A 24,970-nucleotide genomic window follows, 5' to 3' on the forward strand; every position below is an offset into this window, starting at 1 on the left:
GAAAAACTTTATTTATGTCCAATTATATTTCTGTTCTTTATACGCTTAAGAAAAAATATAATTTTTCATATGGCTCAATTTCTAGAAAGAGTGTGTCCCAGATTCAAGATATCATTAAATCATTAATATAAAGCCGAATTTTTAATAAACATTTATTTGTTTAAAGATTTTTTGCTAATATTTTAAGAACTTAATCGTAAAAACAAATAAGTTTCATTGATCCAGTGCTTTTAATGTTTTTTGTAATGAATTTACCTTTTGATTGTGTTAAGATATACCAACTAAACAAAAAGACAATCGAGACAGTTTTTGTTTTTTTTTTCATTGACAGGTAGAACATGTTGCTTAACGGATATAATGAAAATCATTTTGTAAAACGGTTTTCTGTCTTAATCATTGTCTAGCGACAGGTGTTACTGGTAGATTTTTGTATTTTTTAAAAGAATTTTTTATTACTAATAGTTTTTAAAGTACCCTGTATTCTCGTTCAATTTTGTTTCATAAAAGATAAGAAGAATAGCAAGCTTACATTAAAAAAATATAATATTATTATATATTTTTAAAAGAATACAACCAAAAGCAATGTGACTTTATAACAATGATATTTGTGAAGTGGTTAGATATTTTCTGATGTATAATGACAATGATTTTTTTTAAAAAAAAAAAAAAGTGAACTGAATACAGTTTAAAAAAGCGTTGCTTTTTTAGTCATAGAATCAATGTAAGAAATACTTTTTGGCGAGCAGATATCAAGATGTACCAAGTTGACTCAAATGTCAAACCTGAATGAAAAACATTATGCATATCACCAAAGAAATGGCTTTTCACTTCTTTTTTTAGTTGAAAAGGTTCTATAAGACTAGTTAAAAAAACAAATTAAATTATTGATTAAAATTATAATGAAAAAAATGAAAAAAAAAAATCTGAGAGGTAGTTTTGGTAGAAAAATTGCAAACCTTTGTACATATCCCACATATCCCCTACACCAGAATTCATATGCAAACATTCACCCCTTCTGAGACAGCATATTTTTTATAGAATTTTTTTATTAATATTTAAATAAAATAAAATGACTTATTTGAAATATATTTTTAAAAAAGTAGCTGATAATAATTCACATTCCTAATTAAAAGTAAGTTTAGGGATTCATAACACTAAAAACTATTTGTATTAACACTGTAATAAAAGAAAATATTCACAATACTTAGGTTACCTCTTAAACTAAGGGGGATTTGCATCTGCCGACTATCAGGAATCCTTGCTTACGAAAAAAATCAGATAAGTTCAAGAAAATCCGTAAAAAGATTTTAGAACTTGTTATTTTTTATTTTATTATATATATATATTCAAGTATTAGTTTATGGATATTGATAACATTCTGAACCAATGAAAAAAAGATATCCATAATAAAACCAAAATTGGGATTATTTAATTTGTGATTAGTTTTTTATATTTTTTTGTAACTGCGGAAAGTTTACTTTGATAAAATAAGGGCCGTTAAACTAGGTATTTTATTAAGAAAGCAATACTCTATTTTTTTTTTATTAAAACCAGTCACTAGTTATTTTTTGAAGTTTTTTCTCTTTCTTTAACTTGATTTATTTTTAATTAAGTTTTCTTGAAGTAAACTACTTAGGAAAAGATAATTTTGTGATATTAACTTAGTTTTTAGTTGTAGTGTCAACTGTTAATACAAAATATATAGCTGGCCTGAGCAGCCTCTCACTAGCAAAAAAAAAAAAAAATTCAAAGTTTGGTCTCAACTCTGGAAATTAATGATTTTGCTTATTTAATCTAACCCAGAAACATATTTTGTACTGTTTATATTCAAAATAGAAACTAGGACTATAGTTAATTAGTCGAAACATACCGTTAACAAAATAGTCCGGTGACCGAGTTAAGTTTTAAAAAAAGCTTTTGTTGTTGAACAAGTGTGACGGTGTAATGGTACCCACAGTATACAGTAGCAATACTTCTTTTAGGGAGACCTCAAAAAAAAAAAAAAAAAAAGCGTGGCAAGTTGAGTTTCTTTACGATTATGGAAAGTGAATATAATTACTTTGATTTTTTTTTAACAAATGACGGAACTTATTTTGTTTTTGCTAAAAAATATCTTGTCAAAAAAAAAAGTCAAATCACATATAACGTAGTTTATGCATGTCAAATGGATACAGACAAGCAGAGAATTTATGCTGTGACAGAAACGAAAAAGAGAGGTATTCAATACATGCTATTCTTCATGTTTGGTAACCTTGTTTTGATATTATTTTTTAAACTTGAAAGTTTTTTTTATTTGGGTAGTTCTAGTAGTAATAGTTGTAGTAGTAGTTGTAGAGAAAGAAAAATAGAAAAAGTCTTTATATTTCCTGTTCTCGTTTATCTTAGATGAGAATAATGAGAATAAAATTAGTATCTTTTTTTTTAATAAATAAAATCTTCACTACGAATGTGTTAAAAAAATATGGCTGACAATTATCTTATAAGCAATGATGAAACGCCAGAAACCTGGTGTTTATTAGTTTCTAGAAACTAATTCTAACCTAAGGTATTTTTAGAGAAGTAAAATTGTACTAAAAAAGAATGTTGTTACAAATTCCACCCTAGAAAAGCGAAAAGCCAAAGGCTACACAGTTCAATTAATTAATTTGTTTTTGTGTTAGTACTACTAGTAGTAGTATGGGCAAAATATAAGCCAAGCATAACTGCAAACAATTGGGAGTGACCTGGGAAAAAAAAATACAAGGATTAACAATTAAAACAATTAAGACAATTAGATGCATCAAAATAAAGGGCCGCCAAGGGGTTTATGAAATTGCTGCTGGGAAGCGATGAGATGCGATGAGATGAGATGCAATGCGTGAAAACGAGATGAGTATCGATTTTTTATATCAATAATTATTAGTATAATAAACTTATTAAATAAAAGGCGATAATGTATGGCCACATTCTGGTAATTGGCATGTTTTAATCTCTTAAATTATTAGTTTACGATTTCCCCCCTAATTTACAGTTTAATCAGGAGATTTTTTTTTTTAAAAAAAAAGTATAGGCAAAAATAAGTCAAGTCTTCTTTAGGTCATTTAAGAATACTCAAGAATAGTTTAAACTAAATTGAAAATAAATGTCTTTTTTAGGATCTAGTGTCAAACTTTTTTTAACAAAAGATATCTTCTTGTGTGGTAGAATTGAGTAGAATGATTAGTCTTAAAGAAGCAACGAGTGTTCATGAGATCATGGTACGTGATATTATTGAAATCACGCCAGAGTACGTAAGAATATATTGATTTGTATTCTAAATGAATAAAGAAGAAAAAAAAGGTCTTTCATTGAGAGGAAATGAGGAGGAAGTTGTTTTAATAATTATTTTTAAAGTTTATGACATCAGACTTGGGTGAAATCTATTGTTAAATTTAAGATATGACATTGAAAATTTATCCTTAACAATTATCGGTTCGTTTTTTTTGTTATTTCTTGATTGATAGTCTGAAAACAAATAACTTGTTTATCTAAACTTAAGAAAATAAGCTGATAGAAGAAGTATATCTGAGACATTACATCTTAACACCCGTAAATGGCCGCATTTATATTTTTCGTCTTTAAAAATAAAAAATTTTCAACCTTTTTTCCACAATTTGACATCTATTTATTAGTATAATACAATCATTTGTTATTGAGTAGTAAATGTTCTATTCTTATAAGTATTAATATTTTTTACTTTTTAAATTTCTATACTTTTGAGGGGATTAAACATGCTACATAGATTTTCTGTTACAAGAAATATTAGAATTATAAGCATACTAGAATAAATGAGAAAAAGTATGGTAGAAGAATAGAAGAAAAAATGAAAAATGGGCTGAGGAAAAAAAATAAAAAAATGAAAAAAGAGAACGGGAACCCTCTTTCTTGGTTGCTAGAAAATTAAAATAAAATAGAAAAGAGAAAAGAAAAGAAAAATTAGTATGGATGGATATTAAACCTTTATATGATTAACTGCAAAAGTTAAGTTAAGAATCAGGTGTCAAAGCTTTTTTTTTCCTTTCTCTTAATAATTCATCTTGTAAATTATTTTCATTTTAAGGCTTTCCAACATGGGCATGTTTTCCAATTAAATGTGATTCCTTACCTCTTTGATATGAAAAAGAATTAAAACAAAAGAAAAATAAAAGCAATAAACTTAAGTTTTTTATTTTGTCACTTCATTTTGGCAACTAAGTATTGATATATAAAAAAACGCCTTGATGTTGAGGCAAAATTAGAAATACAATTAGATACCTCATGTTACGCAGTTATGTGAGCTATTTCTTGAATAAAAGATCCTTGTAGAACAAACGCCTTTGAAAGTTGTTACAACGCCTTTGAACATTAGCTTTCTGAGTAATTTGATAGTTTAAAAGGTTTCATGGTAATTTAAAGGCGTGGAAAATTGGGATTTCCAAGCAAAATAGTGGGAGGGAAAAATGTTTTGATGTGTTTTAAAAAAGAACGAGGAAGGGAAGGGGGGGGATATCAATTGCTTGAAAAACTCTTTTCAACAAAAACATCCTCAGTAGTTGAGTGGGTATCTGATGTGAATTATACAATGGATATGTTTGGACCTCTCACGTATACTTTTTTTTTTTAGTCGGGAAAAAAAAAACCTTCAATACTATACTGCACCAAGGTCGAGTATGGTCTGCTTTGAAAAAATTAAGAGCAATGATAATCTTCAACATCTGTTGATCTTTTCCTCCATGGTTTTTCCAAATAAAAAAAAATTTGAGGGATGCATTTTCTCCATTAAAAGCACAGCTGTCAAAAGACCCAGTGAACCATTTAAATATAACCGGATGAATTGTTTCAAATATGGAGGTTTTGTGGGTATTAGTTTAAAGTATTTCGAATTTAAAAAAAAAAAAAATTGTATTATTCTACAGGCTGAGGAAATTAAGAGCAGTTCATTATTTTTATTATTTCCTCCTATTTTAGTTAAACTCCCTCTTTTATCACAGTTGTATTTTTCTTTCTCTCCTCTAATATTTGTTAATCTTCTAAAAAAAAGTACAATCTTTAGATATATCGTCTTATTTGATTCAAAAAGGGAATAAGTGAAACAACGAATTTCTCTCTTTTTTTTTCTAGCATACAAACCATTGCAGATCATTCTTTGAAAAAAGCTTAGACAGATCCAAATCAAAGGGAAAAAAAAATAATAATAATAATAAGGGCGAAAGAAAGAATGAAAGAGAAAAAAATAAGATAAAACAAAAGGGTAAGCTGTACTTTTTATTTCATGATATCCACTGTTGTTTTTGTTTTTTATCTACCACCAGTTTGGGGGAGGGAGAAGGGGGGAATATAAGTTTTCTATTTCTTTAAAATTATTATTTTTTTTTTTTTAGTTGTTTGATTTGTTGCACTGTTTAAACTCTTTAAAATGATTATTTTTTTTTTCTTTTTTGATAATAATAAAAAAAAAAAAAAAAAAAAAAACGTGTGTAGAAAAATTCTTTCCAACCATTTTCTGTCATGTTATGTCAGCAAAATGATTAACAGTAACAAAATGATGTAAAGGCTGGGTTAAGGGTTAGGGGTTAATTTCCTATTTAGGCAAAATATATTTTTATATTTTTTTTTTTAAAGTTTTTTTTTTTTTTTTTTTTTTTTTCAGTGCGACGAGGACTTTTAGCAAGAAGCCCGATTATTGCTTTGAATTAAAGACCAGTTTATAAAAAAAATGATTAAATATTGACAAGTAAAAGTCAATGTTTTTTTTTAAAAAATAGATGAATATAAATAAAAGAAATGGAATAATAAAAGAAAGGAAAAGAAAAAAAAGGCCTTTGTATTTTATTTGGGTCTTACTGGGTATTAGAACTTTGTTGTTGGTTGATGTAGAAAGAAAGTTTCAATATTTGAACAAAGTGGAGGAAGCCAAATAGAAAAAGTTATTAAAAAGTTGCTTCGGTAAAAAAAACCGACTTTGGTGAATCATTTACTATTTATTGTTTTTTTTTTTCTTATAAAAATTATTGGAATAATAATAATCTAAGACTTGGGTTGATTTTTTATTTTTTTAAATAAAAAGAAGTGAACGAAACTTTGTATTTTTTTTTTTCAAATACGCACCAGGCGTAAATATCTTTTCTTATTTGTTTCTTCTGTAAACTTATATATATGAGTGCACATCATTAATATAAACTGAAAAAAAAAAAAAAAAAATTTCCATCTATTATATCATCAGTTTTTTTTTTAAACGAGTTTGACAAATAACTCTTTTTTGTTAAGCCTTTAAAACACCCGTCTTAAAGGCCTGGGTAATCATATCTTGCTTCCACCGCGAATAAATAGCCTTGTCAATGCGCGGGTTCTCCTTTGTTACACAAAGAGGTGCTAGTGCCGCTACACTCAGAAACTGAGCCTCGCCCGTTACAATGCCAATATTTTGTCGTCGGATATAACTCTTCTTCTTCATCGGACACACCCCAGGCGTTACCGTTAAGTAAATGTCTTGAGTTCCAGACCCTACAATGTGTACCAGCCCACCCACGTCCTGCGCGCGTCCATCGATTGGAACAAGGAAAAAATATTCCTCTTCGTATGCACGCTCACTTGTATCGCTACGCATTGACGACGATGCAGAGTTCGAACTGGAGTAAGAGGACATTGAAGATGATGAGGTTGATCGTGATTTCAACGAAGACTTGGATGAAAGAGGTGATGCAGGACCTGAACGAGTATCGTCCAAGTGCGGCAGTGGTGCATTTAAATCGCGGAAGGTGACAAGGTCCAGATACAATTTGCCTTTAAGGGTTGGTCGTCCAGAGACGATGGATCGGGTGTCAGACGCCGGCGTCGACTTGGTGTGAGGTCTTGAGAATAACATTTTTTTTTTTTTGATGGAGTAAAAGATGGGAAGTCTGTTGATGTATATAAATCACCAATGATGGCGATATCTTGTTGAGGAATTCAAGGATGTAAATTTAAGAAGTAAAAAAAAAAAAAGGCCAAAGATAACAAGGAAGATTTTTGTTTTAAAAACAATTTCTGGAAAGAAAAAAAAAAAACCTTGATATTTTAAACAAATATATTATCTGATATATTAAAACTAAAATGAAAACTAAGTCGTCTTGTAATTATTATTGTTTTTTTATTTTATTTTAGGATACGTGCAGCGAGTTTGAACGTTTAAAAAAAAAAAAAAAAAAAGGGAGGGATTTTTAATTTTTAATTTTTAATAATTTTGGATAGATTAAAAAAAAAACAATTAAAAAAACGAGGAAATAATGATGGATTTTATATTAAAAAAAATTTAAATTATCATATGTTTATAAATGAGGCCATTAAAAAGAAAAAAATAAAAAAATGAAGTGATGATATATGATATATACATTTATTTTTTTATAAAAAAAAAATAAAATAAAATAAAAACATTTACTAATTTTTAATTAGGGAGTCTTTAAGGAGGCGGATTGGGTGCGATTTGAACACATCACTTTGAAGGATACTTTTTTTTTTGTTTTTTCGCCTTGTAATGTACATGGGTGAAAAGGGGCTTGAAAAAGAAATAAATAAAATAAAATAAAATAAAATAAAATAAAATAAAAGTGTATCCAAGAATGAGGTTTGTTTGTGTATGTGTGTGTGTGTGCGTAACTCTAGTTAAATTTCCCAATTGGGAATCTAAAATGTATAATTCTCATAAGTTTTTTTTTTCTTTTTTTTTTTTTTTTGATATATATATAATTATAATAAATAAATTTATATTGCCAATTTTTATATATTTTATATTTTAAGTACACACACAAGTTTTTATACACATATTAATAATTAATCAAAAAAATAATAATGGAGTTAAATAATAAACAAAAAATGAAAAGAAAAAAAAAAATTTAAAACCAGAAAAAAAAATTTAAAAAAAAACACCTTAATATTATTCCTTCATTCAAAAAAAAAAAAAAAAAAAATTTCCTTCAATGGTTCTTAAAAACATTGCGAACTGAAACCATAAACGAATCCTCAGAACCAAGATTCAAGTACCGACCGTTTCCAGTCATGCTGGCAGTACTGGCACTGCTAGCACGCGAACCACGGCGACTCAACACTTCTTCCTTAGCCTGGTTTTGCTCTTCATCACTTTCAGAATCATTTCTATCATATGCAGGCCACCCAATAACTGAAAGAACCCCAGCCGTTGTTTCTTGGTATAAGCGGTGTTCCGTCTTGGCAAGCACACACATGGCAACACGTAACAGGAAAACATCACCTTCAAAGAGCAAGACATCCCAAATGCGAGACACAATATCAACCGAAGGAGCGTGCTCGCCAAACATGGGCATAATCAAGGGCTGAAGATACGAGCCAGGCGACAAGTGAATGCTCTTAAAGTGTCTATACAGTGAAGGCATTTTGCTGTGAAGCACCTTGAGGAAAGACTGATAATAGCCAGTGAGCTCACGCTCATTATGGGTGTACATGGCACTAAGTAGCTGCCAGTGTGCACCTCCCCGTCCCAATGCAAAAGATGCCTCATTAGGACCAGATGGTGCAGAGTGGTGTTGTTGTTGCCCCTGGTGTGATGATGCCCCCCCTAAAACATTAGCCAGTGCAATAAATGCATCGATAGGGTCAAGATTCAGCAGCAAAGCAGCCGCAAGGTGGCTCAAGCCTCGCTGATAACCAATTGCAGGGCGGTACAAGGCAAAAGCATAAAGTACATCAACCAGCGACTCATAATATGGGCCAAACTCAGGATCAAAGAGTTTAAGTTCAGGGAACGTATTCTCAATGTCTTCATTCATCTGGGTAAACTGGGCAAGCAGCCGCGCCTCCTGCTCTGCAGTAAGGCACTCCCCTGATTCAAGGGTATTATTTTCTTTAAGCTTACCGTGTTGGGCCTCACATTTTAAAAGTGCACGGGCTCGCTTAAGAGCTCCTTCATAAGTCTTCTTTGTAATGCCCAAAGAGTTACCAATGCGTGCCTTCCAAACTTGGGCTCTATATCTGCTAGGTACTCCACGCCACCACAATTCGCGAATCTTAGGATTGGAGTCCTGCATCAGCACAAGAGCCTTATCAAAAGTTCCTGGCTGCATCAGAACTTTCCATTCCTGTTCGTCCTTCTTGCGCTGTTTTTCGCGAGCTTGAGCTTCGTGGCGCTTCTTTGTCTCAAGCTGTTTTTCCTGCTCATTAACACGAGCCATCATTGCTTGGAACTCCAAAACATGCTTGCGCTCCTCCTCAGGAGACTTGGGAGGAAGCCATGAAGGTCTTGTACGAGATAAAACAGCCTCCTTTTCTTTGGAAATAGGCAAATTGGAATCAGATGACATCAACACCGATGTGGGAAGAGAAGCAATAGAACTTCTATCAAAAGAAGCAGACATTGGCGACTGAAGGGTGCCAGGAAGCGAAGAAGCAGAGGATGGGCGCACAGGAGGAATATTGGCAACGGGGAATGAGCGATGCTTTGGAGGAAGTTTAAGAGCAGAAGCACGATCGACACGACGCTTTAAATCTGCATCAAACGTTTTTGCAGAAGGCAATTCCTGGAACGCCATAGTAAGAACACGAGCATCCTCACAGAGATTTTCCAACCCAGCACTAGAAAAGAAAACAGTGGGCTCGGATTCTTTGATAGCAATTAAAGACTTGTCGATAGCAGGATTTGGAGTAGATGTTCCAGAAGATGAAGATGAAGAAGATAACGACGACGAAGATGATGCTGCTGAAGACAAAGCAGAAGGCTGGATAACCCCATTGGACTTGCTAGAAGAGCTACCGGATGAGTTGCGGCGACGCGAGTGCTTGCTAGACTTGGTTGAAGCCATTTTGGCCTTTTGAGTGGTGGAAGCCTGCATTTGTAGCTGCGTCTTTGCAAAAAGAGCCGGTGACAAGGGCACGTTCCAAGCCAATGAATCGTTTGGAATATCGCTATCAAAATCCTCTGAATCAAATTGCATTTCGAGTTGTTTTGTGGTGAGTCTAGTAGTAGAGCGGGACCGGCGGAGCCGGAACCGTTGCTGAGGAGTGAGTTGAGAGGGATGTTGTTGCTGTGAATTTGGGTAGTTTTGAGAAGAAGTATTTTCAGGAGGAGCTGATCTAAGGCTGGAAAGAGAAGTAGAGTGGTTCAGACCAGGTGCACTGTGGACACTTGCAGCACTACTTGACCGTTTGGGATAGCCACGTGCATGAGAACCGCCCAAAGTGGAAGGAGAGGAGGCGGAAGCTGCGGCTGTAGCGGCAGCCAAGGCAGTTAGATGGGACGAAGAAGGGGATGAAGGGAGAATATTGGGAGGATATGCAGAAAGAGAAGAATTAGAGCGGCGACTAGAGAGAGCACGCTGAAGGTTCTTCTTTGATGTTGGGAAAGGAGCAAAAGCATCGGTTTCATTGATAGACTCTGGGACAGTCGGGTGTTCAGAACGTACTCCATCAATATGGGGCAAAGATGCGGCATGTCTAAGGTTTTGGGAAGTGTTTTTAAGAGGTGTGTGAGAGTGTTTAGAGTTGGGTGAGACATTAACACTTGAAGATGAAGAGGAAACAGCTTTAGACGAAGGCGGTTGATTCATGCCAGGAGAAGAAACATTGTGTGAGTTAAGTTGAACAGGTTGTTGAAGTTGTTGTTGAGGTTGTTGCTTCTGTTGACCAGACCCAGAGTAATAATTGGGTGTAGCGGATGAACGACGAGTAACTCTAAACCCTTGAGAAGCCTGTGAAGCTTGGGCCAAAAGAATAGCAGACTGAGAAGGTTTAATGTAAGAACGGTTTGCCTGGTTTGCATAATATCCAGGGCTACGTTGGTTTGAAACAGAAGTTGGGGAATAAGAGTACGGAGGCGAGCCCGGTTGTTGAAAGTTAGGAGCATTTCTCACGGCATTAGAAGGTGATCTGGGAGAAGAGGCAGTAGCGGCGGTACTAACGTCTGAGTAAGAGTATGATCTGGGGCTAGTACGGTGCAACTGGGACACTCCTCTTGGAGAGGTATTTGTAGAAGGAGTGATTGTAGAAGTGCTGCTACTCAAGCTGCCATTGTTATTGTACATTGGATTAGAAGAAAATCTTGACATAGAGGCAGTTGAAGTAGTAGAAAATGATGAATTAGCAGAGATAGAAAAGGACTTATTGAGGTCTACTGTTGGTAAAAAGCCAGGCCCCAAAGTAGCTTGTGTAGCAGAAGCAGGAGCAGGAACTACTGAGGTAGTGATTGAAGAACGTGATTGGGAGGCAGCTTGATTAGGAGCCAAGAGAGAAATGGAAGATTTTGACTTGAGAGTCTGGATAAGATGGCCATTCAGTTTGTGAGAAACAGGAGCAATGATGGTACCATCTGAGTTTGAGGCCAGGGGGACGCAAGAAATAGGGTCCTCTGGATCTTCATCTGAAGAAGCGAGAGAAGAAGCAACGGACATAACAGTGTTTGTGCTTCCACGTCTGCTTGGAGGAGATCGAAAAAGAGAGGTTGCCATAGGGCTGTATGAAGGGGCTACTGTTTGTTGGATGTTGTTGTTGTTGTTGTTGCTGCTGTTGCTGTTGTTAAAGATGGGAGTGTTTACATTGCTATTATTATTGTTAGCGTCAGAAGAAGACGCAGGGGTTGGTTTGGTGATTGGATCCACATACTCATCATCGTCCGAAGTATTTGAGGTTGCTGTAGAATTTGTAGAGGAACGAGCGCTTGAACTTCTGAGACTAGAAGTAGAGCTAGAACTGTCTGTTAATTGAAGAGGGATACCAGAGGCTGGGACACTTGGAGAAGAAGAAGAAGTGGTGGTAGTAGTGGTAGTGGTAGCGTTAGTGTTTGAAGGGTTCCCAGGAAGGTATATAGGGGTTGAGAAGAGAGGTGAAGAAGAAGGAGAAGGAGATGAAGAAGGAGATGGAGAAGAAGATTTTGAAGATGAGTAAGTTGAAGATGAAGATGAAGTTGAAGAAGTTGACAATGAAGGTGGAACGAGAGACGTGGTGCCGGTTGAGACAATAAATTCAGGAGGATTTTGTTGTTGCTGTTGAGGGTAGTCTTTGTGTTTTGAAGGCCCAAGAGCGACCTCATCAAAATCTGTTGGAGCCATGGATGAATGGTCAAATGAGTATGAATGCTGAGCAGTTAAAGGCATTGTATTATAAATATTAATTAATTAGAAGTCTATATTAAACGAGTGTGAATATGAAAGGGTTTTTGTTTTGTTTTTTTTGTTGGGATGGTTGGATAGTTGGTTATCTAGAAGGTTTCATTTAGAACAAGGAGAATATAGAAAGGTTGACCACTATAGTAAGATTGAACGAATTATTAAAATGTGTAAATATTGAAATTGATAATAAATCTAAGAAACGAATGGATTGAGTTATGAAAAAAAAAATTGAATAATAAGAATGAAGAAATAAAAAAAAAAAAAGGGGGGAAAAAGGATATATAAAAAAAAAAAAAAAAAAAAAAAAAAAAAAAACGAAGGTAATGGTTTGAATGGTGGTGGTGAAAAACAGAATTTTTTAAAAAAAAAAAAAAAAAAAAAAAAAAGGGAAGAAAAGGAATTTAACAAGAAAAATTTTGGATATGGAAAATAACAAGGTTTTTTATTTTATTTTTATTTTATTTTTTTATTTTTTTATTTTTTTATTTTTTTATTTTTTTATTTTTTTATTTTTTTATTTCTTTTTCCTTCACACAGTGTGGGCCACACCAACAAACAAAACAAACAACTTAACACTTTGTACCCAGTCCATGATATATTACAGAATTATTATAATTATAAAAAAAAAAAAAAAAAAGTCGTCGTCTACGTCAGCAATACTACCTCTACCACCAACAATATCAAAAAAAATAAAATAAAATAAAATAAATCACCACCACCAGTAAGCCCTAAACCCTTTCCTCAAATAGTGCGGAGCGATAGAGCTGCCACCTTTTTGGGATAACACTAGCTATCCGGAAGATGGAACTTTAATAAGAATTCCTAAGTTTAAGGGTGTCTGCTACTAATACTAATATATCAATTCCAATTCTACGGTTGTGGCTGCTGCCAGCTAATGTTGATGCTTAGTGCTGCTTTTAATGCTGCTGCTGCTTCTTCTTCTTCTTCTTCTTCTTCTTCTTCTTCTTCTTCTTCTTCTTCTTCTTTTGGGTGTGTGGCTGCTTCTTCCTTCAATCTCTTTAATACAATAATAAACTGCTGGCTGCTCCTAATAATTTCCTTCTCAAATCCTCTCTTTTTTTTTTTTTTTTTTTTTCTTCTTCTTCTTCTTGTTCTTCTTTTTCTTCTTCACAGCTTTTGTATATTTCTCAATGTGGCGATTACAAGCTTATTTTGCCTGCCGGGTCTTTCCATTTTGGGCGTTTCCGGTGCCACTTTGGGTATTCTTCAGGTTGGAATTATTATAATTAATCAAGTCAAATAATAATATTATAATAATTAAAATATATATACTATTGGGTAAGTATATATATATGGCTTGCGTTTATGTTACCCTTTACCAGAAATTTTTTAAAGCTAGAAATAAAGATAAAAAAAATTTGTCTATCTGGTTTAATGATACCATTATTTTTTATTTTTATATATGAAAAAAAAAAAATCAAGATCATGACCAGGTCGCATTCCATTGACAAGTTTTTTTTTTAACATACAAATTTATATATGAGCATTCCATTCCCAGATTAACAGGAGATGGGCACTCCATTCCGCTACAAAGAACATTAAGTCATGACAGGAGACCATAAATATTTGAGAAAGAAAGCTTGAAAAAAATTTTTTTTTTTCAGAGGACCTTTTATTTTAATTTTTTTTTATCGCGGGTTTTCTTTTTTTTCTTAAAAAAAAAGACGCCCAGTTCTCTTTGTCGATCTTTTTGTCTGGTCCCTGAAAGAGAGAGAGAGAGAGAGAGAGAGAGAGAAAATAGATTTTGAGTGCATGTCTGTTCCCAGAAAGAATAAAGATAAAAAAAAAAATTCCTTGTAATCCAAAGTTGCTCTTTTGGTATGTCTGCTAAAAAACAGCAAGTAAGCAAAGCTTCAACTCTAGTGTGGCATGATGGTTCTAATGTTTGTTGGAAGCAGCAGCAGCAACAGCAGCAGCAACAGCTTCTCCAGTATGGCGCATTAGATAGTATAGTAGTCTTAATAGTGTCGAGATTCCTCCCGGACGTGTCTTCCCGAAAGATCTTCCAAAAGTTTCCGTATATAACTGTGGGTCCTTTATATATTTATTTTTTTTTATTTTTTTTTTAATCACCACTATCCTCGCTCCAACTTCTATTGCTATCTACTATCTATTGCTAGCTAACTGACTAAACCTTTTTTTTTTGTTTAGCGATTAAGATAAAGTCATTCTAGTGTAACCGGATTATTTTAGATTCTTATTTTGTCAAGAGCCATAAGACCGTTCAAGACCTTGCTTGCTTAAGAGAAAAAAAAAACTAAAATAAAATAAAATAAAATTTTAAAACTGAACAATAGAATCAAAGTTTGTTTTTTTTTTTTATTCTTTTATACTTTTATTTTTTTTCTATGACTTATTCCCGTTTTCTCCCCCAGATATTATTCTTGAAATCTTAATTTTAAAAATTAAAAATAAAAAAAAATATCTTTTGAAAATCTTTTGAAAATCTTTTGAAAATCTTTTGAAAATTGAAAATCATGCTTTTTTTTTCTCTCTCATTTTTGACCTCCCCTCCTGGAATGGCAGCCGACATTCTTTGGGTGCGATTCAAAATCATCCCTGAAGATTGTTGACCCAAAAAAAAAAAAATAAAAAAATATATATATTTATCCCATAAATTATTTAGTCCATACTTTAAAATGGATACATATAATACCATCATGCATTACATACTATATTTTCTTATCGTCATTAATCAGATCTCACGACTTTATTTACTTTTATTTTTTTTATTTTTTTTAGTTTCTCTAATCTTCACTCTAAAGTTGAATATGTTTATCGCGGTATTTTATTTCCGTTGAATATTTATATATATATATATATATATATTGTCAAAAGGACTTTTTTTTCTTAAATCTCAACAACATTTAAAAGATTGAAACTTGCTTTTACTAATATTTCTATTAAAACCTCTCAATTTTTCAGCCTTGCTCCCCAATCCGTATAATTAATCTTCCTTTCATATTACATATATATATATTTATATATTACTTCATACTTTTTTTTTTCACTCTAGAGTTTTATTATTTCCAGTAATTACTAGAAATAAACTCTCAATGATTTTGGCGGCGTTCTTTCTTATATTCTTTGTCATTGGTATGCACCAATAACTAAACTAGACTAAAAACAGTTTTACAAAACGTTATTTTCTTATGTAATATCGCTCATATTGTGTCTAAGTTTAAAACCAGGCCTAAGCTTAAATAAAAAGAAAGAAGAAAGAAAAAAAAAAAAGGGCTTTGTCTAAAAAAAAAAAATATCATCTTTGTCAATTTGTAATCTTTCATTTTTTTTTTTAAAAAAACAAAAAATCACAAATAACATTTATATAAAATTGGTATATCAATTGTCTTCTTCGTTTTTTTTTTTTTCTTGCTTGATTTTCATTTTCTTTTTATTTTATTTTTTTTTTGGGAACCGAATGTTTCTTGTTTTCGGCTCCAAAAAAAAAGAAAAAAAAAAGTCTTAACTGTCTCTCAATAAGTTATTTCTCATCATGATGATCATTATAATCCTTCTAAAAGTTTTTAAACAAATCTATTTCTTTCTTTAACCATTATTAATTTTTTTTCAACTATATTATGCTTAAATTCATCAATAATATCTAAAATATTCTTTTCCTTATACCCCTTGAAATCTAGAAATTATTTATTTATTTTTTTTTTTTTTTTTTTTTTTTTTTTTTTGGATTTAATTCTTTTCTGTTCAAAAATTATAACATTTGTTTCGCACTGCATTCTCCGTTTAATTGAATTTTTCTTTTTTTTTTTTTCTTCATTTTTTTCATTTTTTTCATTTTAAACTTCATTTTTGCGTTACCGGAGAAAAGGACGGTGTGTAACTTTAAATAAAAAAATCTCGCACAAACTTTTTTTTTTTTTTTTTTTTTTTTTTTTTTTTTTTGGCTCTTCTTGCTTCAAACTTTAATGACCATGACTTATGATGTTAACTTTGAATTTTGACTTTTGACCTTTAACAATTCTTTTAAACTCATTTGCTTTTTTTTTTTTTTTTTATTTATTTCTTTATTTTTAATTCTTATTTCTTATTTCTATACAACTCTAATTCCCAATCAATTGGCTCGTCAATGCTTCAAGATCTTCAACACTCGTAGGAACTTCAGACACCTCCACAACCTTATTACTTCGCTTGCTCTTCTTCTTCTTCTTTGTGTTTCTTTCTGTCTTTTCAACAAACTCAACATCTTTATACTCCTCATCATCATTCCCAAAAACCCGCTCCTCTTCTTCTCCTCCTCTCTTACGCTTCCGACGATCAATTCCGGCATCGTATCCAAACTCATCCTCTTCTTCTCCGTCTTTTTCTTCTTCTTCTCTGTCTTCTCGCTCCACTTCACTATAATCACCTTCATCTTCTTCCTCATCATCATCGTATCCAAACTCCCGCTCAAGAGCTGCCCGCTCAAACTCCTTGCGCCGCCTCTTCTTCTCTTGTCGCTTCTCGCGATCCATCTCCTTGTCTTTAACATCCCGGCTAGCCATCTCCTTCTTCTCCTTGCCCAAAAACTCGGCAATCTGAGTTTCCGCACTACCCTTCTTCTTAAAGTCTTCCAGTGTATCCAGCTCGTACAATGGGTGTGCATTGCCCTCGTCATCAAACTTGAGCTTCGTAGCTACCTTGTTGGCACCCATAGCCACTTGCTTCTTTGAAAGTGCCTTCTTTAAGGCTCGCTTAGATGTAGGAACCCCATTGGAATCCATAATAACCTTCTCTTTATCATCATCATCATCCTCTTCTCCTTCTTCTTCTTCTTCTCCTTCTTCCTCATTCCCCTCTTCCTCTTCTTCTTCCTCGCTCAAATCGTGGTTTTGTCTCTTGAGTGTGATAAAATCATCCTCATCTTCATCATCCTCAGGCTTACCGCCTCCTGAAATCTTCTTATAATGCTCTGACAAAACGTTTTGGTTCTTGCGTTCAAACATTCTATCATATTTGGTTTTATGCTCGGCCGCTTCAGGCTCCTCAATCTCACCATCATCATTGGCCTTGGCCAATTGCATTACCTTGTGTGGAATATTCTTCTTCATCTTGGCGCTCGCAACAGAGTTGGGGTTAATCTTAAGCTTGGGAGCACCAGGAAGACCCAGACTCTTTGCAAAATCTTCCAGTGGTAAATCCTCCACCTTAAATACGTTCTTGTCACTTTGTAAGTATATCGATCGCACGTAGCAAATAAATGCCTTTTGACCAAGATACTTGATCTCTGGATCTTGGAAACACAGTGCCTGTAGCTTATCTTGAATTGTCTTGCGCTTGGATTCCTTCACAGTCAGTTTGGAAATTGGAATTTTGCGGGCCTCCAAGTGTGCAATCATAGCAGGCTCCTCCTTAGCAGTCAAAAACAAAAGTGCCTTGCCTTCCTTTTTAGACCGAGCAGTACGGCCTACGCGGTGAATATATGTAGCAACATCATCCGGAGCATCTACTTGTACAACCCAATCAACTGTGGGGAAATCAATGCCTCGTGCAACAATATCTGTTGCAAAAAGACATGCATGCTGGGTCTTGGAAAATTTTGCGGTGGCGTCAATACGTGCCTGTTGTCGCTGCTTGCCGTGAAGCTGGATCAAAGGAATACCTGGTTGCAGCTTGCGGAATGTTTCGTAAACAAATCGCACCTGCTTTGAAGATGCAAAAAATACAATGATTTTGGCTTTGAGATGCGTTTTAAGGAAACTGTACAATGTTGTAAGCTTGTCTGCCAGGTTCATGACAATGTAAAACTGCTCAAGGGTATCTGGGGTAGCTGTTTTTTCTGGTGGATTTGTCGACACATACTCCGGAGTCTTTAAGGACAAACGAGCAAGACTTGACACAGAGTTAGTTTGTGTTGCAGAATACAAGAGGGTTTGTCGTTCGCTTGGAACGTTGTCCAAAATAGCATCAATGGTTTTCTTAAACCCGTTATCTAAAATACGGTCTGCTTCGTCCATCACAAGCACCTGCAAGTTTAACAGAGAAAAATTAGGTGTTTGATCCATATGCTGCAAAAGTCTTCCTGGGGTTCCAATTAAAATATTAATCGAGTTCAATCGTTCTGCCTCAGTTTTGACGTCTTTGCCGCCAATCACCAAACCTGCAGAAAAGTCATGGCATCGACCCACCTTGCGCAGTTCCTTAAATATTTGCAGAGCAAGCTCACGTGTAGGTGAAATGATGAGTGCACCAAGACCATCTTCACGGTTCCATCGCTGGTGATGTAGTCGCTCAACCAGGGGGATTAAAAATGCAAGCGTTTTCCCGGACCCTGTGGGTGCAGACCCCAAAATGTCGCGACCCTTGAGTGCTGGTACAATAGCAGAACGCTGGATATCGGTGAGTTCTACGTAATGAGATTGTTTCAAACCCTTTTGAGTCTCATTAGAAAGGGGGAGATCAGAAAATTTTGTTACTTCTGGCGTGAGTTCCTACAAATTTAGATTGTCAGTATTTTGAATTGATTTCAATCATTTTTTTTTTTCAATTAATCAAATAAACGCGTTCCCTAAAAAAAAAAATTTTCCTAGGTAAGGCTGATACTTGAGCCGCACGTGAAAATTTTCCCAAACAATTAAATCAATTTCATTTTTTTTAAAAAAACAAAATCACATACAAACTCTTCTACTTTTTTCTGGAGATCTTCAAGATCAGTTTCATGTTTCGAGCGGAGAACTCGTCTAACATCGCCCGACTTTTTTATTTGTTTTTTGGCCATTTGCGATGGGATATATATATATATATAAATATATAAGTTTGTGGAGTGTGTGTCGATGTGAGTAGTAGTAATAAATGCAAAAAAAAAAAAAAAAAAAAAAATTATAAAAGAATAAGCTAGAAAAATAAAAAAAAAATAAAAAATAAAATTTTTATTAAATCACAATCCTGGTCATTCTGTAACAAATCTTTGTAATGTAACAAATCTTGTAACGCCTTTATTTTTATTTTTAATTTTTAATTAATTTTTTTTTTTTGGGAGGGGCCAACGCATTAAAAAAAGCCGAAAATAGCCGTCAAGTTAAATAGCTCGCATAAAAATCTATTCCAGTAAACTCAAGAAGTAAGATCCCACCGAGATCACAGCGCGTGACCATCACGTTTGTTGACACGTCAGCAAAAAAAAGCCACTTTAAGTTTCCCTTTTGGGAGAAATTTTAAACGCGCGAGCTGCTTGAACTCCTTACGTAAGATTGGCCTAACACATAAGTGCTGTAGCAGGCTGAGCTTCTCATGCAAGACCCATGCATGCCGTAGCAATCCCCCTGTTAAATGCCTACCCTTACCCTTAAAGGCTCTGACTATAAATACTCGCCCATTTCCCCCCGAATTTCCGGAATTTTTTTTAGTTTTTTTTTTGAAAAAAAAAAAAAATAAAATAAAAAGTGGAATTGCAATTTCTGGCACGTTCGCTTACTCATCATTTTTAAGTGTTTTTTTTTTATTTTATTTTATTTTATTACATTTAGATATTACAACTCTTGTGGTTACCCTCTTTTCCCTTTTTCACTATTACATAGTTTACTATACTTAATAATAATATAATAAAAATCATCACATCACAAATTAAAAAAATGGATGCTGCTACTACAGGACTGAGCCTACCCAATACGAATCTTCCCACTACTGCTGCCCAAGCAAAGGCATTTATGTCCACTTCTTTCCCCGATGGACGGGATTCTGGTGCCGCAGCGGCGGCAGCAGCAGCAGATAATACCAATAAAGGCGATAAGTCTATTAAAGCAGATCCAAGCACTGTCAATGGCGCTTCGACTGATAATGCCGGTGCTGCCGATACCACAAATGCCCAGGAAGAATCCGCCTCGGGTATTGTACCTACCCTCCAGAATATTGTGGCAACTGTCAACTTGGATTGCCGCTTAGATTTGAAGACGATTGCACTTCACGCTCGAAATGCTGAATATAACCCAAAGGTTTGTATTTTTATGTCTTTCTTATTTCTTCTTTTTAAAATGTGTATTAATGCGGTTTCCTTTGTTGCCCTCTTTCTTTTTTTTTTGTAAATTTTATTACAGCGATTTGCTGCCGTTATTATGCGTATTCGAGAACCAAAAACCACAGCCTTGATTTTTGCATCTGGCAAGATGGTTGTCACTGGTGCAAAGTCTGAGGACGACAGCAAGCTTGCATCTCGCAAGTATGCACGCATCATTCAAAAGCTGGGCTTTAATGCCAAGTTTACCGACTTTAAGATTCAAAACATTGTGGGCTCTTGCGACGTCAAGTTTCCCATTCGTCTTGAGGGTCTTGCATTTTCACACGGAACTTTCTCGTCCTACGAACCTGAATTATTTCCTGGATTAATCTATCGCATGGTTAAGCCTAAAATTGTCTTGCTGATTTTCGTTTCTGGTAAGATTGTTTTGACTGGTGCAAAGCAAAGAGAAGAAATTTATGCTGCATTTGAGGTAAGTAGAAGGAAGAAAAGAAAGAAGAAAAAAAAAAGAGGGTATTTGTACTAACTTTTTAGGCCATTTATCCTGTATTGAGCGAATTTAGAAAAGCTTGATGTGGGGAGAAGAAGAAGAAAAAGAATGGAGAGTATTTTTTTTTTTTTTGAGGGGAGGAGGGTGAAGAAGAGGAGAAGGGTTTATTATACTATACTAAACTATACTATATGGTGTATATAATACCCACAACCTCTATTTATTTTTTCTGTACTCCACATGTACGGCGATTTAAGACATGATGGAGGAGGAAAATATTCTTCTAACGTTTCATGCTGGTTTTTAATTTTAAAAGGATTGAGAAAAAAAAAAAAAGAAGAAGAAGAAGAAGAAGAACAAAAAAAAATCACATTCCTTTCTCTTTCTCTTCCTCCAATAAAAAAAAATTAAAAATCGACCAAAATTAAAAGAGATTGATGATTCAAAAGATTAAAAAAAGAAAGAAGAAGAAATCATTAAAAAAGTCAAATTTTTTTTTTTTTTCATTTTCTACAAAATGACTTTTACCAGACCAATTTTAATATGCAAACTGCATCAATCACATAGACATTTTGACTGTCACTGCATATTTTTTATTTTATTTTTATTTTTTTTTTTATTATTCAAACCTTTGTTGTTAGTTTTTTTTTTTTTTTTTCAAACATTTGTTTGTTTTGTTTTCATGCTGCTTTTTTTCTTTTGTCTTTTTTTTTTTCCTTATGACGATGACGACGATAATGACGACCCGATGATGAATGACGACTCTTTTGACCCTTTTATTTATTTTTTATTTTTATATTTTCATTTCATTTTAACGACCAAATGGTGGAAATTAAAAAATTAAAAAATAAAAAAATAAAATCCTCAAAAAAAAAAAAAAAAAAAAACTTTCATCATCACCACCAAAACTTTCCTCTTTTTTTATGAGTTTTTTTTATTTTTTTTTTAATAAATGGAAGAACCAAAAAAAAAAAAAAAAGAATATATAAATGAAATTTATAAAATGTGTATATTATTATTATTATTGAAATTTAATTTTTTTTTTTTTTAAAAAAAAAACCCTGTATATTTTTCATTTTTAACGTATAATAATAAACCAAAAGATTTTGAAACAACGCCCGCATATATATATATATATATATATAATATCAAAAAAAAAAGTTCCTCTCTCTCTTTACACTAAACGTTCCATGATAACTCGTACTGCATACAATAAAACAGGACCAAGAACACCTGATGACGAAGAAGAGGTTGTAATATCACCAGTATCGCACCACCCATTGACAGGTAAACAACTCAGGTACTTACACCAAGTGCAATGACCACCACCGTGAGCAAAGTTTACCAACAATCCAATGTAGTATGCAATTACCAGTCCCAAGCAAGCGGCACGTACGAGTCCCCATGTATACCATGATGCAGGACGTTGACGTACCATATGTCTCGGATCATATCGTGCAAGCCCTGTATTAGTATTGTGCATTGTTCTTGAGTTTCCTTGTTGAGAGTCAGTAGCAGAAGTTAGTGGAAGAGGAAGAGGGGGAGGAGGTGATGATGATCCTCCAGATAATACAGAGGCTGTGTCAAAGGGGTTTTGTGAAGGAGACGAAGAAGAGGGAATCTCATTCTCATCAGCAAATGGCGAGCGAAACGTATTTTCAGTAAATGGGGTTTTACTTGGACTTGTTGTGGTTTTGTAATCTCTAAACCCTGAACTTGTAGTTTCTTCTACTATTCCACCTGGGTGTTGTTGTTGTTGTTGTGAGCCATGGAAATGATGACGATGAGATCCGACTGGCGCATTCTCGGTAAATTCCCGGAACGTCGTCAGCGATACATCATCGTACTCAGGTTGTTGCTGTTGCTGTTGTTGCTGTTCTCGCATCTGTTTCAGCTGTAATTGTCTTTGAATTAATAAAGCTTTATCATTTTGTGAAAGTTGGCGTAAATGATCACGTTTACGACGACGAAGTGTGCGTGGAGACTTGAGAACTGCAGTACCCATAAGTAAGCCCATAACAAATCCACCAATATGTGAAAAGTTATCAAGACCTGGAAGTAACCCAATGACAAAGGAAATGACAATCTCAACAATATGGAAAAATAACATGCGGCGAGGGTTCTCATATGTGCTCCAGTTGAAAAGAAGGTCCAGGAGATCTAGCGCAATAAGTCCGAAAAGGGACCCAGAAGCTCCAGAAGACGCAATGCCGTTGGGTGTAAAGTTCCCGCCAAGCAAAAACCCGCCAATACCAGCAATAAAGTATACTAGGAAAAAGCGGATATGACCAATGGCATTCTCTAAGTCTGCACCTAACTTAATTTGCAGCAACATGTTAAAGCCCAAGTGTACAAGTCCAGCATGCAGAAAGATTGGTGTAATGAAACGCCACCACTGGTGAGGTGCACTTGGCGACGAGCCGGCTGCAATGGCCTCTGCCATTTCCTGTGCAGACGAAATCCCAACGCCGCCCATGCCACAGAGCTCTGCAAGCGAACATACATTGGTTTCGGTGGTTGTTGAATTTGGACATGGGAACCGTAGCGTGGGATCATCTGTGATGCCTGAAATAGCATGCATGCATGGTGTGAATCGAGCACCCATATTGATGAGAACATATGCCGAAGGCCCAATCATGGGGTTAAACGAGGGCTGAGTGGCCACAGGAGAGCCAGTAAGTACGCCCATTTTAATAAACTCTGCTAAAAAAACAATGACCTGAATAGCTGTTAGAAGGTAAACAAGTAGAGGTCGTTTAGCCCAGCGGCGCCAAAAAGTTGCTTTAGCAATATTGGACGGACGGTGATTATGAGATGAAGCTTCAAGCCCTGGTCCTAAAGCAAACCGATTGTTGTTATTATTATTATTATTATTATTATTATTATTATTGTTATTATTGTTATTGACTGGCATAGCACCTAAGGGCAAGTCTGGGAGGGGAGGAGATGGTGAACGTTTCATGCTACTGGCAGAATCGAAAAAAGTATTGCGGCTTGTTAGCGACAAGTGGCCACTGCTGTTTCTAACATCTGCATGAGATGTAGGGAAATAAACTTGGGAGCCAGACCGAAAGTTTTGACCAAAAATGATACTATTGTTACTTTTAACGTTTGCACTGTTTCGATGCCGCTGGCTTCTTCTTGAACTTCGGCTGCCATTACCGCCTGCGGTTGCAGCCCCAGCACCCACTTCTCCATTCCAATGTTTCCTACGCTGCCGCGCAGCTTCTTCATCTTCTTCTAGTACAATCAAATCATCGCTACCGATTGAACCACTATTCTGACTATCAACACTACCACGATGACCTCCATTGCCCTTTATGGGATGATCCATATCGTACATTTGTGTGTATGAAGTGTAACCACCATTGCCATTGACTCCACCAAATACTTGCTGAGTGGTCTCACGCACTACTGAGTCTTCATGGCCGTCGTTAACGCGCTGGGTATGGTAAAAGGGAATGTAGTGGTTACTTGTTGGACGAGGCGCAGTAGTGTCCACATATGCCAAAGGTTCCACGCGTGAGGTTCGCGGAGCCAGCCGCAGAAACTCGTCATCTTTTGGAGGGACTGGTGGAGCTCGAGAGTCATTATTATTTTTAGAACTTGGTGTAGTGTACACGTCTCCGACACTCATTGCGTCATCATCATTATCATCATTATCATCATCATCATATTCATCAAGAAGAGATTCAGTGACAGAAACGACTTCTTGACGAGGAGTTCTGCGAGATTCAGAGTTTCCAGGAACAGGTGGTAATGGGACGTTAAGTTCATGGTAATGACGAGATTTTGTTAATTCTTCTCTACGGCGAATAAGTTCCGTAGGGTCAGTTGTTGGGGTGAGAGAGGGGGATGATGATGATGATGATGATGATTTGAAAATCTGAGAATCTGGATCAGCAGCAGTGGATCCTGAAGAAGAAGTAGAAACTAGAGAAGTTGCCGATGGAGAGGAAGCAATGCTGGGAGATTTGGATTGCTTTGAATTATTGTGAAGGAAAAGTGTTTGAGCAAAGGAGGGGGTGTCTGGGGTTGTTGTTGCGCTAGAGGTTGTTGATGATGATGATGATGAAGAAGAAGAAGAACCTGTAGGGAGTGTTTGAGGAGTTGCTGGAGTAGGAGGAGGAGGAGCCGCAGCCTGTTGAGAAGGATTAAATGGGTCCATTAGGATATATTTAATGGATAGATATAAATGCTTTTTTTTTTTTTTTCTTTTTCTTTTTCTAGGATATCAAAAGTTTAAGAAAAAAAAAAACAATATAAAATGAATAAATAAATAATTTTGTTTTAATATAAAAAAAAAAAAAAAAAAAAGGGTGGTGGTGATGGAGGGTTTTAAATATTTTTATAAATAAATAAAAAAAAAATTAAAACCTGGCTGGCTTTCGAAATTTGCAA

At 34.6% G+C, this 24,970-nt stretch overlaps 5 protein-coding genes across 5 annotated transcripts; 1 reads left to right on the plus strand and 4 right to left on the minus strand.

The window, feature by feature from the left end:
- Window positions 1-6,259: 6,259 nt before the first annotated feature.
- On the minus strand, window positions 6,260-6,862 carry SAPINGB_P003738 (uncharacterized protein; the record flags this gene model as incomplete). The annotated part of the gene is made up of 1 exon (XM_031998454.1): window positions 6,260-6,862. One exon carries the CDS (start codon window positions 6,860-6,862, stop codon window positions 6,260-6,262), a length of 603 nt encoding a protein of 200 aa, XP_031854345.1.
- A 1,087-nt stretch (window positions 6,863-7,949) lies between these two features.
- SAPINGB_P003739 (uncharacterized protein) lies at window positions 7,950-12,092 on the minus strand (the record flags this gene model as incomplete). The annotated part of the gene is made up of 1 exon (XM_031998455.1): window positions 7,950-12,092. One exon carries the CDS (start codon window positions 12,090-12,092, stop codon window positions 7,950-7,952), a length of 4,143 nt encoding a protein of 1,380 aa, XP_031854346.1.
- Window positions 12,093-16,189: 4,097 nt separating this feature from the next.
- SAPINGB_P003740 (uncharacterized protein) lies at window positions 16,190-18,843 on the minus strand (the record flags this gene model as incomplete). Its single annotated transcript, XM_031998456.1, has 2 exons — window positions 16,190-18,556; window positions 18,742-18,843. 2 exons carry the CDS (start codon window positions 18,841-18,843, stop codon window positions 16,190-16,192), a joined length of 2,469 nt encoding a protein of 822 aa, XP_031854347.1.
- Window positions 18,844-19,696: 853 nt separating this feature from the next.
- On the plus strand, window positions 19,697-20,652 carry SAPINGB_P003741 (uncharacterized protein; the record flags this gene model as incomplete). Its single annotated transcript, XM_031998457.1, has 3 exons — window positions 19,697-20,056; window positions 20,159-20,551; window positions 20,614-20,652. The coding sequence occupies 3 exons, from the start codon at window positions 19,697-19,699 to the stop codon at window positions 20,650-20,652; spliced, it is 792 nt and encodes a 263-aa protein (XP_031854348.1).
- Window positions 20,653-21,743: 1,091 nt separating this feature from the next.
- SAPINGB_P003742 (uncharacterized protein) lies at window positions 21,744-24,737 on the minus strand (the record flags this gene model as incomplete). The annotated part of the gene is made up of 1 exon (XM_031998458.1): window positions 21,744-24,737. The coding sequence occupies one exon, from the start codon at window positions 24,735-24,737 to the stop codon at window positions 21,744-21,746; it is 2,994 nt and encodes a 997-aa protein (XP_031854349.1).
- Between the last annotated feature and the right edge of the window lie 233 nt (window positions 24,738-24,970).

This window comes from Magnusiomyces paraingens, assembly GCF_902498895.1.
Source record: "Magnusiomyces paraingens strain CBS 517.90 genome assembly, contig: contig3, whole genome shotgun sequence".
NCBI lineage: Eukaryota > Fungi > Ascomycota > Dipodascomycetes > Dipodascales > Dipodascaceae > Magnusiomyces > Magnusiomyces paraingens.